This window comes from Panicum virgatum, chromosome 9K (assembly GCF_016808335.1).
Source record: "Panicum virgatum strain AP13 chromosome 9K, P.virgatum_v5, whole genome shotgun sequence".
Lineage (NCBI taxonomy): Eukaryota > Viridiplantae > Streptophyta > Magnoliopsida > Poales > Poaceae > Panicum > Panicum virgatum.
Window position 1 is genome coordinate 44919967 of NC_053144.1, and position 12983 is coordinate 44932949.

The 12983-nt window shown below is 43.5% G+C and overlaps 1 protein-coding gene across 1 annotated transcript in view; it reads left to right on the forward strand.

Moving 5' to 3' along the window:
• Positions 1-12983, forward strand: part of LOC120651626 — a 54358-nt gene that overhangs the window by 12622 nt on the left and 28753 nt on the right. The window contains exons 10-33 of the mRNA XM_039929192.1: positions 524-694; positions 1298-1387; positions 1465-1780; positions 1870-1974; positions 2051-2146; positions 2235-2302; positions 2810-2930; positions 3013-3189; positions 3300-3509; positions 3605-3714; positions 6765-6861; positions 6967-7065; positions 7148-7300; positions 7373-7447; positions 7531-8025; positions 8196-8528; positions 8619-8750; positions 8879-8992; positions 9109-9293; positions 9427-9535; positions 10312-10455; positions 10564-10851; positions 11666-12319; positions 12416-12604. Coding sequence (XP_039785126.1) covers positions 524-694; positions 1298-1387; positions 1465-1780; positions 1870-1974; positions 2051-2146; positions 2235-2302; positions 2810-2930; positions 3013-3189; positions 3300-3509; positions 3605-3714; positions 6765-6861; positions 6967-7065; positions 7148-7300; positions 7373-7447; positions 7531-8025; positions 8196-8528; positions 8619-8750; positions 8879-8992; positions 9109-9293; positions 9427-9535; positions 10312-10455; positions 10564-10851; positions 11666-12319; positions 12416-12604 — 4531 coding nt within the window. The remainder of the gene's footprint in view (positions 1-523; positions 695-1297; positions 1388-1464; positions 1781-1869; positions 1975-2050; positions 2147-2234; positions 2303-2809; positions 2931-3012; positions 3190-3299; positions 3510-3604; positions 3715-6764; positions 6862-6966; positions 7066-7147; positions 7301-7372; positions 7448-7530; positions 8026-8195; positions 8529-8618; positions 8751-8878; positions 8993-9108; positions 9294-9426; positions 9536-10311; positions 10456-10563; positions 10852-11665; positions 12320-12415; positions 12605-12983) is intronic.

Sequence of the window (12983 nt, forward strand, 5' to 3'; positions counted from 1 at the left end):
CCTAAAGGGCCACGGTGCTGCTCCGCCACCACATGTACCCTAACGGTCTGCATATGGCAGAATCAGTGATTCAGTGTTCACTTAGTTTCTGGTTATGTTAGCCTCCTGCGTAGCTTGGGCTACCTATATACCAGAGGAGTGGTTATTGTGTTTTGCTTTACTTCACAGCAAGTCCAATGCACATCACAGTATTTGTTTTAATCACGTGGAAGGTTATTCACTTGTGTTTTGCTTTGTTTGGGTGGGGCTGTTAGTTTATATTTGTAGTATTGCACCATATGCGATATGTCTGCTACTTTTATGTAAGAACAAGTGACTCAAGGAGCTGATAATCCTGGCAATTGATTTGATGCTGTATTTCTTATCATTACTTTATGCTAGGATGGGTGTTCAAGTAGTATCACTAATATTTCTTTGACATTGTTTACTTTACTTTATTATCATTGATTTCTCATCATTTCATGTGCTTTTATGTCAATGCGATTCTTTTTCAGTGATAGATATATCTATCTTGTGTATGCAGTGGGAGTCTATCTTGGGAGCAATTGTTGAGAAATGCACGACTTCGGAAGGCATATGTATCTTTATATGCATCCCTCTTGAAATCTGACATGAGCCGACTGGTTGTTGATGACCATGAGGAGATTAAGAGGATGGACCGTGAACTTGATATGGAGGTTATTCTACAGTGGAGGTAACATGCTTTTGTTTGTCCTGAATACATATTATCCTGTGAATCCTGGCTGCAAATATTGAGTGAAAAAAGCTGGTAGAATGATGCATGATCTATGCCAGAGGTTCCTGACAAGAGTGTAATGTAGATTTTAGGGTGGTTGCCCGAAAGTTTTGCCTTCACAGTTTTGTACTTGGTGATCATTGATTAATTCACAAAAGAAGTTCACCTTACTGCACTGTTTCCCCCCACTTCCTTATATTCTCTTAGTTGCTCAGCTACCCTCTTCCCAGTAAAGGCCAGTGAATTAGCGCTATACTGTTGTTGCTCCAGCCTTCCTATCACTGCCTGGGAAAGACCAGTGAATGCATGCTATACTGACATTGACCCAGCCTTACACTCCTGTAAATTGCATGCTATAATGAATACATGATCACTTGTTCCAGTAAATTGCATGTTTCCAGAGCATGTTACCATGCATACCATCTGCACTGTTGTCTCTTCTCATAATTATTTCCACTCAATGAAACATTATGTTACATATGCACTTATACCATATCATGTATCCCATTGCTGATTGTAGATTCCTCTATTCAATTAATTTTAATCTCTTGCTTTGTGTAGGATGTTGGCTCACAAGTTCTTAGAACAGTCAGCAGAGACGTATCAGTATGCTCAACAAAATAAAAAGCAATCCTGGTGGTCATTTGGATGGTTGATTTCTGGGCCATACAATCTTATTGTTTCTGAACTGTTAAATATGTAGCAATTAATCAGTGCTCTTCATACAGGACCGGCTCTTCAAAGGACGAGGAAGATTTAAAGAGTTTTACTGATGAAGATTGGGAAAGATTAAATCAGATCATTGGATACAAAGAAAACAATGAGTATATCCCTGATCAGCAGGATATGAAACTGATGCAATTTGATTTTGAAATACGTATGAAGCATAATGCATCAAAGTTGACCATTGATGATTCGGAGTGCCTAGCTGATCTCTCATGTCAAGATTTCTTCTGTAACTTGAAAATGTATCCGGAGGCAAAAATATTTGATCTGAAGCTTGGTTCCTACAGACTATTATCTCCATACGGCCTGCTTGCTGAGGTTTCTGTCTGATTCTTCAGTTTGCCTTCTACACATTCATAGTAAATTATGGTAGTCACTCAAACGGTTCCATATTCTGTACATACCAGAGTGCAAATGCTGTTGACTCTTTTGTTGGTATCTTCTCCTACAAACCATTCGATGAGCAACTGGACTGGAGTTTGACAGCTAAAGCTTCTCCTTGTTATATAACTGTAAGCTATTCTTGTTGTACCTTTGTCTGCATGCATTTATTCTACTCTTTGATGATTTGAATTTCTGTTCTGATAGTATTTAAAAGATTCAATCGATCAAATCGTTGGCTTCTTCAAGAGTAGCCCTACTATTAGCCAGAACCTGGCACTAGAAACTGCTGCTGCTGTACAGGTATCTACAAGTAAATTTCATTTGAAGAAATATTGTTTCATGGGATCAGATGATTGATTGATTGATCATTCTGTGTTGCTTTGTGAAGATGACATTCGATGAAGTGAAACGGACCGCTCAACAGCAAATGACCCGGGTGCTTAAAGATCAGTCGAGGTTAGTATAATTTTTTCACCATTTTCATACACCGAGAATGAAAGAAATATATTGACATGGATAAAAAAGATAATATAAAAACAATTTTTTAGGAGTTGTGGGTTCAATAAGATTCCAGTGCTTTTCATGAAGCAACCTGTGCATTATTAGCTTCCTACCAGTAATTGTTGCTATGGAAAAAGAAAAAAGAACTGATATAGCAACCATAGTTTTGTACTCAGTAACTACAATAAGGGGAGTAAATATTTCAATAGCATTTCAACCTCAAAAAAGGAATTTGAAAAATGGGATTGCAGTTTTACGTAAAAATAAGGATTGTTGTCACTTTGTCTATGCCATGAAATTATGCTGACATTATTGCTTTCGGTTCATATTTAAATTACTCTACATCATTGCTTTCCTTTACTCCTTTGCTTCTATTCTAAAGTCACATTAAAGAACTTAGTTATATTTTCTTTTCTCAATCCCTTCTTCGATGCTGATTAGTCTATTACATAACACTATCAGGTTTTCCCTGAACATGGATATTGCTGCTCCTAAAATTACTGTCCCTACCAAGTTCCGACCAGATGATGTACATGAGACTAAGCTTTTGCTTGACCTTGGAAATTTAGTTCTTCGTACAGAGGTGGTGTCCACTATTTGCAAGTATGATTTTGTTGTCTTAATTTGTTGGTTTTGATTGCTACTAATGTCACTTGTTGGTTCAGGAAATATGGGATTCCTATTCTTCAGAAGAGCAGGATATATATCTAAACTTCAATTTGGTGCTTAGTGATGTATCTGCATTCATGGTGGATGGTGATTACCATTGGAATGAAACATCTGATGGAATCAACTTGTTGCCAGTGATTGACAAGTGTGGGATTGCTTTGAAGCTTCAGCAGGTAAAGCAGTACTCCACCTACTCCTCCGCTCACAAAATAATAGAAAAATAAATGGAGGGAAATTAAATGTTATCAACATGATGTGGGTCGCTTCTCCTTCTGTTGCACAGATCCAGTTGGAAAGTCCTCTGTATCCTTCCACAAGAATGGCGATACGGGTTCCTTCCTTGGGATTTCATTTCTCTCCAGCACGCTATCATCGTTTGATGGAAATTTTAAAGATTTTTCAAGATAGTGATAGTGAGAATAGCACTTCAGAGCTTGAACACTTGTGGGATCAGGCTGACTTTGAAGGATGGTCGTCTCTTCTCACATGGAAGGTTTGCATTCTTTCATTCTTTGTAATGTACTTACTAATGATCCATCATTTAAAGATTATGTTCATATTTCTATTTTTTCCTTGATATGTTTTTAGGGTGTTGGAAACCGGGAAGCTACTTGGCAACGCAGATACTTGCGTCTGGTGGGCCCATTTCTCTATGTATTTGAAAATTCAACGTCTGCAACATACAAGCAATGGCTCAGGTTATTAACTTTCTTATATAGTTCTGAATTCTAAGTAATTGTCAAGTTACGAGTTTATAGTGTCTGCATGCATGTGAACACTGCCGCTGAATTTATCGTGTTTACCGTAGCAAAATTACTCGAATTTCCAACATATGAAACTTTAAATACTTGTCAGTATTTTCATCACGAGTGTTGGAGTATATTGAGCCCATGTGTATAGAGGCCCATCTAGAGGCCCATGTATAGGTGTTATATATACCCACCCTTCTAGGGTTGGAGGAATACAGCAATTATTCTCTCCATCATGGTATCAATAGCCTAGGGTTAGGTCTCCTCTTTCCCTCTTCCCTCTCCTACCCAGCCCGCCGCCGCCGGCAGCCATGGCTGGCCGCCGGCCGCCGGCCCCTCCTCCTCTCCCCTCCCCTCCTCTCTCTTCCTTCCCTCCCCTCCCCTCCTCCTCCCTGCACCGGCCGTGTGGCCCACAGCCGCTTGGCCCGCCGCCTGGTCCTCTGTTCCGGCCATGCGGCCCGGATCCGCCGCCTGGCCTCGATCCGCCGCCGCCGGGACCCCTGCTCCGGTCGTGGGGCCAGGATCTGCCGCTGCCGGGTCCTCTGCTCCGGCCGTGGGGCCCGGATCCGCCGCCGCTCTGCCACGGCTGCTGCTGCCCTGGCGGCCCTCGCGCCCGCAGCTGCTGACGCCGCAGCAGGGGCTGCCGCCGGGGGAGTCGCAAGCGCAGCTGCCGCGGCCGCGGCTGCTGCCCAGCAGGCTGCCGAGCAGCAGGCCGTGGCCCAGCAAGCTGCAGAGGCCGCCAGCGCCGCACAGCAGGGCCCCCTGCCCGACGCAGCCTCTGCTGGCGCGGGTACGGGGGCTGCAGGGCCTACGGCCGCCGCGCAGGCCGCCGCGCAGGATGCCCACCGCGCCGCCGTCGCCGCCGGGAAGCAGCCCGCCGCCGCCGATCCCACGTGGCCCGAGCTCGGGATGCCTCCCGTGGATGTGCCGCTCTCCGCCGCCGCCTTCCGTGGGCAGCAGGCCGACGCCGCTCTCGCCGCGGCCCTCCTCGCCTCCAAGTCGGAGGCTTCGGCGGCCCAGGAGCGGGTCCGCGTGGCTGCCATCGCTTGGGAGCGCGAATGCGCCACGGCCGACGCCCTCGCTCTCCGGGTCACCGAGGCGGAGCACTTCCTCCGTGTCTCCGGCCAGCTGCCCGTCGACCCCGAGCACGGCACCTCTTCCTCCAACAGGTCCCGCCAGCTGGATCTGGAGCCTGGTACGACCTGGCCAACCCCATGGTCGCCCAGCTTCACCTCCAGGCCGCCGGCGTCCTGAACATCAGGGCCCCGGTCTCCGTCCTCCACGACCCCGCGTCCTCCTCCTACGGCCGCTGGCGGGACCAGGTCCTCCTCACCCTTCGCCGCTACGCCCTCGACGACCACGTCCTCGTCGACTCGCCGATCGAGGCGCGGGATGTGACGTGGCTGCGCCTCGACAGCGTCGCCCTGTCCTGGATCTTCGGGACCATTTCCCTAGATCTTCAGGACCTCGTCCGGACCCACGGCGGCACCGCGCGGCAGGCCTGGATGGCGCTCGAGGGGCAGTTTCTCGGCAACGCCGAGTACCGCGCCCTCCAGCTCGACGCCACCTTTCGCACCTTCGTGCAGGGGGACCACTCTGTCGGTGAGTACTGCCGGCGGATGAAGAGCATGGCAGATGCTCTTCACGACCTCGGGGATCCGGTGTCCGATCGGGTCTTGGTGCTCAATGTCCAGCGGGGCCTGAGCAGCACCTACGACCACCTGAAGAGCTGGATCGCCCGTCAGAGGCCCTTCCCCACCTTCCTGCAGGTCCGGGACGACCTCGACTCGAGGAGATCACCAGTGGTCTCGCGCCCGGATCGTCCTCGCCCACCCCCGCCGCGCTCGATGCTACTCCACCGACCTCCGCTGCTCCTGCCACCTCCCTGCTTGGTGCTGCTCCCGCCGGGCAGACCGAAGGAGGGGGGGGGCGTGGACGTCGCCGGCGGCGGGGGGGGGGGGGGGGGACGTGGTGGCACTGGTGGCCCTGCTTCTGGGGGTACCGGTACCGGTGGGGGCCGTCGGAGCACGCCGACTCCGACTCCGGCTGAGTTGGTGGTCTACACCGACGCTGACTGGGCTGGCTACTACCCGGACACTCGTCGCTCCACTTCCGGCTACGCCGTCTTCCTGGGCAGCAACCTGGTCTCCTGGTCGTCCAAGCGGCAGCCGGTTGTCTCTCGCTCCAGTGCCGAGGCGGAGTACCGGGCTGTCGCTAACGGCGTAGCGGAGGCGTCCTGGCTACGACAGCTCTTGGCGGAGCTCCACAGCCCGCTCACCAAGAGCACGCTCGTCTACTGCGACAATGTCAGCGTCGTGTATCTCTCCACTAACCCCGTCCAGCATCAGCGGACGAAGCACGTGGAGATCGACCTACACTTCGTGCGCGACAGAGTCGCAATCGGCGATGTTCGGGTACTCCATGTCCCGACTACTTCCCAGTTTGCTGACATCTTCACCAAGGGGCTGCCCTTCCTCGACCTTCTCGGAGTTTCGATCCAGCCTCAACGTAGCCGGTGGCTAGTTGTGGCTGCGGGGGGTATTTGCCCTTTGTACTCTATTTGTACTCTCTTCTTGTCCAGTCTTGAACACCGCTGCGTCGGTAGTTCAGACTGCGGGGGGGGGTTGGAGTATATTGAGCCCATGTGTATAGAGGCACATCTAGAGGCCCATGTATAGGTGTTATATATACCCACCCTTCTAGGGTTGGAGGAATACAGCAATTATTCTCTCCATCAACGAGCCCTTGCTTCAGCAATGGTAGAATCTCGAGATTTTTGTGTCATCTTTTGTACCTCGGTACTTTTACAGGTGTTTTTATAATCTAGTTTATCTACATGGTGATTCGTGTTTCTGATACCAAGGCCATTAGATATTTTGCATTGTTTAATCCCTTCCATGTTTCAATAACAACATATAATTTTCTATGTCTGGTAGACATGATGTCATGTGACTATATGAATGGTTTCTATTCATCTTTTTTTTTCTGTTGAGTTGCAGTTTACGTGGGAAACAAGTTCATCAGGTCCCTACTCAGCTTACAAATGGTGTGCCTAACATTCTGGCACTGCACGATTCCGGCCAAGTTAATCCTAAGGAATGGTCAAGTAGCACAGTTCATTATCCACTTCATAAGTGTTATTCTGCTTCAATCCTCTTTTTTGCATAAAATATTATCTTAATAAATTTTCTTCTCTTACAGATCGTGGAGGACACTGGTGCTTTAATATTGTTGTTTGATAATGACGAAGGACGAAAGATATGGCAGAACCGCTTGCAGGGTGCTATATACCGTGCATCGGTAGTCCTTGCTCTTTTCGTCAATTCTTCATTACCTTATTTATCTTTTGTTGGCATCCTTATAATTATTAGCCTGCTTTCAGGGTTCTGCTGCAGTCTCGAGCTTTCCTGAAGATGCTCTCCCGTCAGAGACCAACTCATTCGAAGGCAACTTTACGGATATTGTTGACACAGAGAAATTATTTGTTGCTGGCATACTTGATGAGCTAAAGATATGCTTTTCATGTGGCTATGAGGTATTTTTTTTCATAACTAATATTCTTTGTAATCTGGATTTAATGTTAATAATGTAACCCATGCTTCTGTAGAGTAACCACAAATTAAAAAAAATTCTTCTAGCTAAGGAGAGCAGCCTGTTTGAATTTCGGGCAGTTGGTGGCCAGGTATCGATCTCTTCATCTGTTTTCCAATTTTGCTCCTTGCTTTGTGATTTATTTATATATATGTTTTCTTTGGGAACAAACAGGTTGAACTTTCAATTAAAGGTGGCAATCTACTGATAGGAACTATTTTGGGGTCACTAGAAATCGAAGACCAGTATTACTACCCAGGAAGTCCTGTGCCAAGGTTCTTGGCAAGATCTTTTATCAATAGCATGCAAACCCAAGAAGTCCCCTCACCTAGTCAAAAGAACAGGGCTGGACCTAAAGGCACTCCATTGAAGAAAACTGACAGCGAGGAAAACTTTTTCGAGGCATCAGATGATTTTGATGAATTTGAAACACCCATGCTTCAAGAGAGGACTATATCAGATTATTTTAGTACCCAGAATTTCTTGCCTAGTAATCTTCCTTCCCTACAGCCCCCGACATTTAACCGGATACCTGGTTTGATACCAGACAGTGAACTTCAAACTGTTGGATTCACTTTGGATGGTAATGATACTTTCAATAGTTTTGTGAAAGCTCAGATAGTGATTTATGATCAGCATTCTCCCCAGTACAACAACTTGGACAACAGGGTAAATATCTCAAATCTTGTCATGTTATATGCTTATGTTTTTGTATAGAATAACCTGTTCCTCCTACCATCTTTATCATGCTTAGGCTTATTGAATCAATGTAGCTATTCCTCCTACCACCTTGATCATGTGTGCTATTTCATATTTCATACTTTGCTCCATTTTACCAGGTACTTGTTAGCATTGCTACTTTGACCTTCTTTTGCCATCGGCCAACTGTTATTGCAATCATGGAATTTATGAATTCCATCAACCTTGCAAACGGGCCTGATGCTGATAAAGATAAAGGCACATACCATGCTACTGTAGAGGATGGTACAATTGAGGAATCTAAGTCTGATGTGAGACCAGAGCCAGACATAAAAGGGTTACTGGCTAAAGGTAAAAGCAGAATAGTTTTTCATCTTACGTCCAACATGGCAGAGGCACAGATATTACTGATGAATGAGAATGGTGATCGGCTTGCTACTTTATCACAAAATAACCTCTCAACTGATATAAAGGTAATGTGACCATCTCTAATCTTCGTCATAGGTTTTGGTTTGGATTTTTTAAGCATGCTAGGTTCTTGACTATCTGTGGCATTACTCAAGGTGTTCACATCATCATTCAGCATAAAGGCTGCACTTGGAAACCTTAAAATAAGTGATGATAGTCTTCATAGCAGTCGCCCTTACTTTTGGGTTTGTGACATGCGAAATCCTGGAGGACGTTCATTTGTGGAGGTATTCGGTTTTAATTTTATTTAATTTTCTTGTTATAGCTATAACTTATTATGCTTTAGATTATTGTCTAGAAAATAATCTTTTTATGAATCGCAGAAGAATAATCAATTTTCAAAATCATGGTGCAGATTGACTTTAGTTCATACAATGTTGGTGATGAAGATTATTGTGGTTATGACTATAGCCTTTCAGGGCAGCTTTCTGAAGTTAGAATTGTGTACCTAAACCGTTTTGTTCAAGAGGTTTGGTGTTTAAAGCTCAATTTGTTTCTTAATCCTGCAAATAGTTTAACCTCTCCCTTTCTCTCTCCCTCTCTCTCTCTCTCTCTGTGTGTGTGTGTGCGTGCGTGCGTGCGCAGGTTATCAGTTATTTTATGGGACTTGTCCCAAAAAGTTCTGATGGTGTTGTAAAGCTGAAAGACGATGTGACTAACTCAGAGAAGTGGGTTAGCAAAACTGATATGGAAGGGTCACCTGCTCTCAAATTGGATGTTTCTTTCAGTAGGCCTATAATTGTTATGCCCCGCGAAACTGATAGTGCTGAGTAAGGATGCTACTGTGTATATGAACATGATTTATTCTTCTTCTTTAATACAAAGATACACAGCTCTTGTGTGTGTTGCCGTGTTTGAGATTTACTTGTATGATATCTTAAAGGCGGTCACTTTGGTTTGCAGCTTTTTGGAGCTTGATGTCCTATACATAACAATCCAAAATGAATTCCAGTGGATAGGTGGTGATAAGAATGATATGAGCGCTGTTCACTTAGACATTTTGACAGTTACAGTAAGTTCACTTCGTCAACAAGTTCTCTATTTTTAATTGGGGATCCAAAGGGGAGATCCGAGCTGGATGTATATATTTATTAACAATGAACAGGGATTAGCTTAGTATTGGGAAATGGCTTCCATCATATGATTAGAAGATCCTATTCAAGAAGTCAACATCTTGGAGCAGGAACTGTTTCCATCTTTATCTTGTGCCACTTCATCAAATGCCAAAATTGTGTCAACATGTAACTTAGAGGTCATGTGTTAACCTAGCAGTGATATTGCTGTTCTAGTGATTTGGTTACTACTCCCTCCATTCCAATTTGTAGGCCGTTTTGGCTATATCTATGTTTCGAGAAAAGCCAAAACGACCAATAATTTGGATTGAATGGAGTAGTTAGAAGATGGTTAAGCCGTTCCTTTTTAGAAACAAGAACAAGATTCCTTGCGCATCTAATGATGTTGGGCGTTTAAATCTCAACATAGTGAAAATTTACTGTGAACAAATTTGTGCCATCATGAAATTTACTTGTCTCATATAGCTGATCTTCTTGTAAAATTGTAACAGGCTTCTTATAGTAGCCATGACTGATTGTATCTTTATTATGAGTTTTGTGTTTTGGGCTTGCAGGAATCTAAGCCAAGTTCCTGCCATGTTGAACTTTTATGATTTAGTTTCCTATTTGGAACACTGGGAAACAAAACCCTGTTTTGCATATTTTATTCCTCATCATAGTGTCTTCATACTGTGCTTAAAATCATTCTATATAACTATTAAACTTTCCTTTATAGATAAGGGACATAAATTTAGTTATTGGCATGGATATGGTGTGTGGTGAAACCATAATTCAAGATGTGGATGGTCTTTCATTTGAACTTCGTAGATCATTGCGTGATCTCAGGCATCAATTGCCAGCGGTGGAAGCAGCAATTAAGGTAGCACATTTGCTCTGAATGCATTTTTAATTGCAGGTCCCTGGTTAGATTAATTTTTCTTATAGCTCCATTGAGAGGCTTATTTCTTTTATCTACAATATCACGTAGGTGGATGTTTTGAAAGCTGCACTATCCAATCGAGAATATGAGATCATATCTGAATGTGCATTGTCTAACTTCTCCGAGACACCACGGACTGTGCCTACTCTTGATGATCCTCGATATGGCACTTCCACTACTACATCTCTTGCATCAGCATCTTCTTCTGAAAGTATTCAGGACTTGTCCCAATATGCAGAAACATGGATATCCAATAAATTTTGTGTCTCAATAAATCTGGTTGAGCTTTCACTGCATTCAGGATCAACAAGAGATTCTCGTCTGGCTAGTGTGCAGGTATTCAATTTTTGTGGAGAAAAATACTTTGGAACTGCATTGACTGCTCTGTTTGTTTTTCATAGCTTTTCCTTTCCCTTGCATGTGCTTGTTTCATAGTCATGTTGAAAGCTTGCTTGAACTCAACCTTGTACAAAAGCATATCACTTAAACCTGTGTTGAGCATTTCATTCTCTAGCTGAACACCGGTATCAGTAAGTGTATTTTTACACGTAAAATGAATTAGCCTTGTGATAGTTTTGCAAGAAAAATGTAAATTCTAACTAGAATTTCTTAGGTTTTAGTTTATTTGTACAAAGCCTGGAAAAATGAGGCCCGTGTTGCATTTAGTACCATTTTCTCACCACTAGACAGGAACAACTTGAAAAATGGACCCTAGCCAGTCTTCTGTGAGGGAAATTTTAGTGTACTCTTAGCCCAACAAATAAAAATATCAAAACTGCATTTAGTATGTTTGAAAAGGTTCAAGTGGGTTCGCAGACTTGGTACGTGGTCATTTATATGGAGCTGCTCAATCTCAGCTATGTAAATAGTGAACACAAACAAAGGACAACCTAGAGGGATGGGGGTTCATTCTCTCCAAAATTGGATAGAATGTAACAATGTGAATTTGTGTCTATAGTCACTTGAGAATCAGATAATTTTTTTATGCTGTTTCCGTGTGAGTTGAAGTATTCTTCTGGTGTCTTATTTTGTGAGTCTAGGTCAGATTTTAAGTACACATTTTTTTTCCCTTTGGAGATTTCTTTCATATGGGTCATAGCATAGCTCTTTACTCGGATTAGTTTACATCTCATATATTTTCTGTATTCAGGCGACTGGCGCGTGGCTTCTATATAAATCAAACACACGAGAAGAGAATTTTCTGTATGCTACTCTCAAAGGCTTTTCTGTTTTTGATGATCGTGAAGGAACAAAAGATGAGTTAAGGCTTGCTATTGGAAAATCTGCAACCGTTCGAGACACATCATCCGCTGATGGCTATGATAATCCTAATGAACCTGATTCAGGCGAACAAAGAATACAAAAGGATCTAGGCCTTGAGCCAATCCCCTCGATGCTCATTCTTGATGCCATCTTCAGAAAATCTTCATCATCTCTCTCTGTGTGTGTTCAGCGACCCAAGTTTCTTGTGGCACTTGACTTCTTACTAGCCATAGTTGAGTTCTTTGTGCCATCTGCTCGGAGTCTTTTATCCAATGACGAAGACAAGGACCTTCTACACATGATTTCTCCAGTAATATTGAATGATCAGATTTATTATCAGGAGGATTCAACATTTAGTCTTTCACCTCAGAAGCCCTTGATTGTTGATAATGAAAGATTTGATCACTTTATATATGATGGGAAGGGTGGAAAGTTATATTTGCTGGATAGAGAGGGTAAAATCCTATCAAGCCCTAGCTCTGAGAGTTTTATTCATGTGCTGGGGTGTAAGAGGTTGCAGTTTCGGAATGTCAGTATAGTGGTAATAGTCTGTGCTTTCAATTTCTATTATTCCCACTTTTTACTTACCACACCTATATAACCTTTTTGGTCTTGGCAATGCAATATCTTGCTACAGAATGGTGAATATTTGGACTCCTGTGTTTCTCTCGGTGATGATTGCTGTTATTCAGCATCAGATGATGACTGTGTCTACTTAATAAGAGAAGATGATGGTCTTTTGCCAGATCCCAGCAAGGATATTTCAGAAGACACAGTTAAAAATGAAAGTGCTGACGTATCGACAGAATTCATAATGGAATTACAGGTATTGCTAAGTTAGGGGAATTTCAAAGCAAATAATGTGACCTTACTTCAATAAGTCATGTACATACTCCATCCGTTTCAAATTATTGGTCACTTTATCTTTGTCGTAAGTCAAATTTCTCTAATTTTGACCAAGTTTATCGGAAAAACATCAAAATCTACAACATGAAATTAGTTTTATTGAATCCACCATGAAATATGTCTCGATAGTGAATAGTGAATATTTATTTAGTACTGTAATGTCAGTATATTTTGCAATAAACTTGGTCAAAGTTAGAGAAGTTTGAGTTAGGACAAAGCTGAAGTGACCAATAATTTGGAAAGGAGGGGAGTATGATATTATGTGGTACAAGAGCAAAACTGTGTTAAGAGAGTTATGA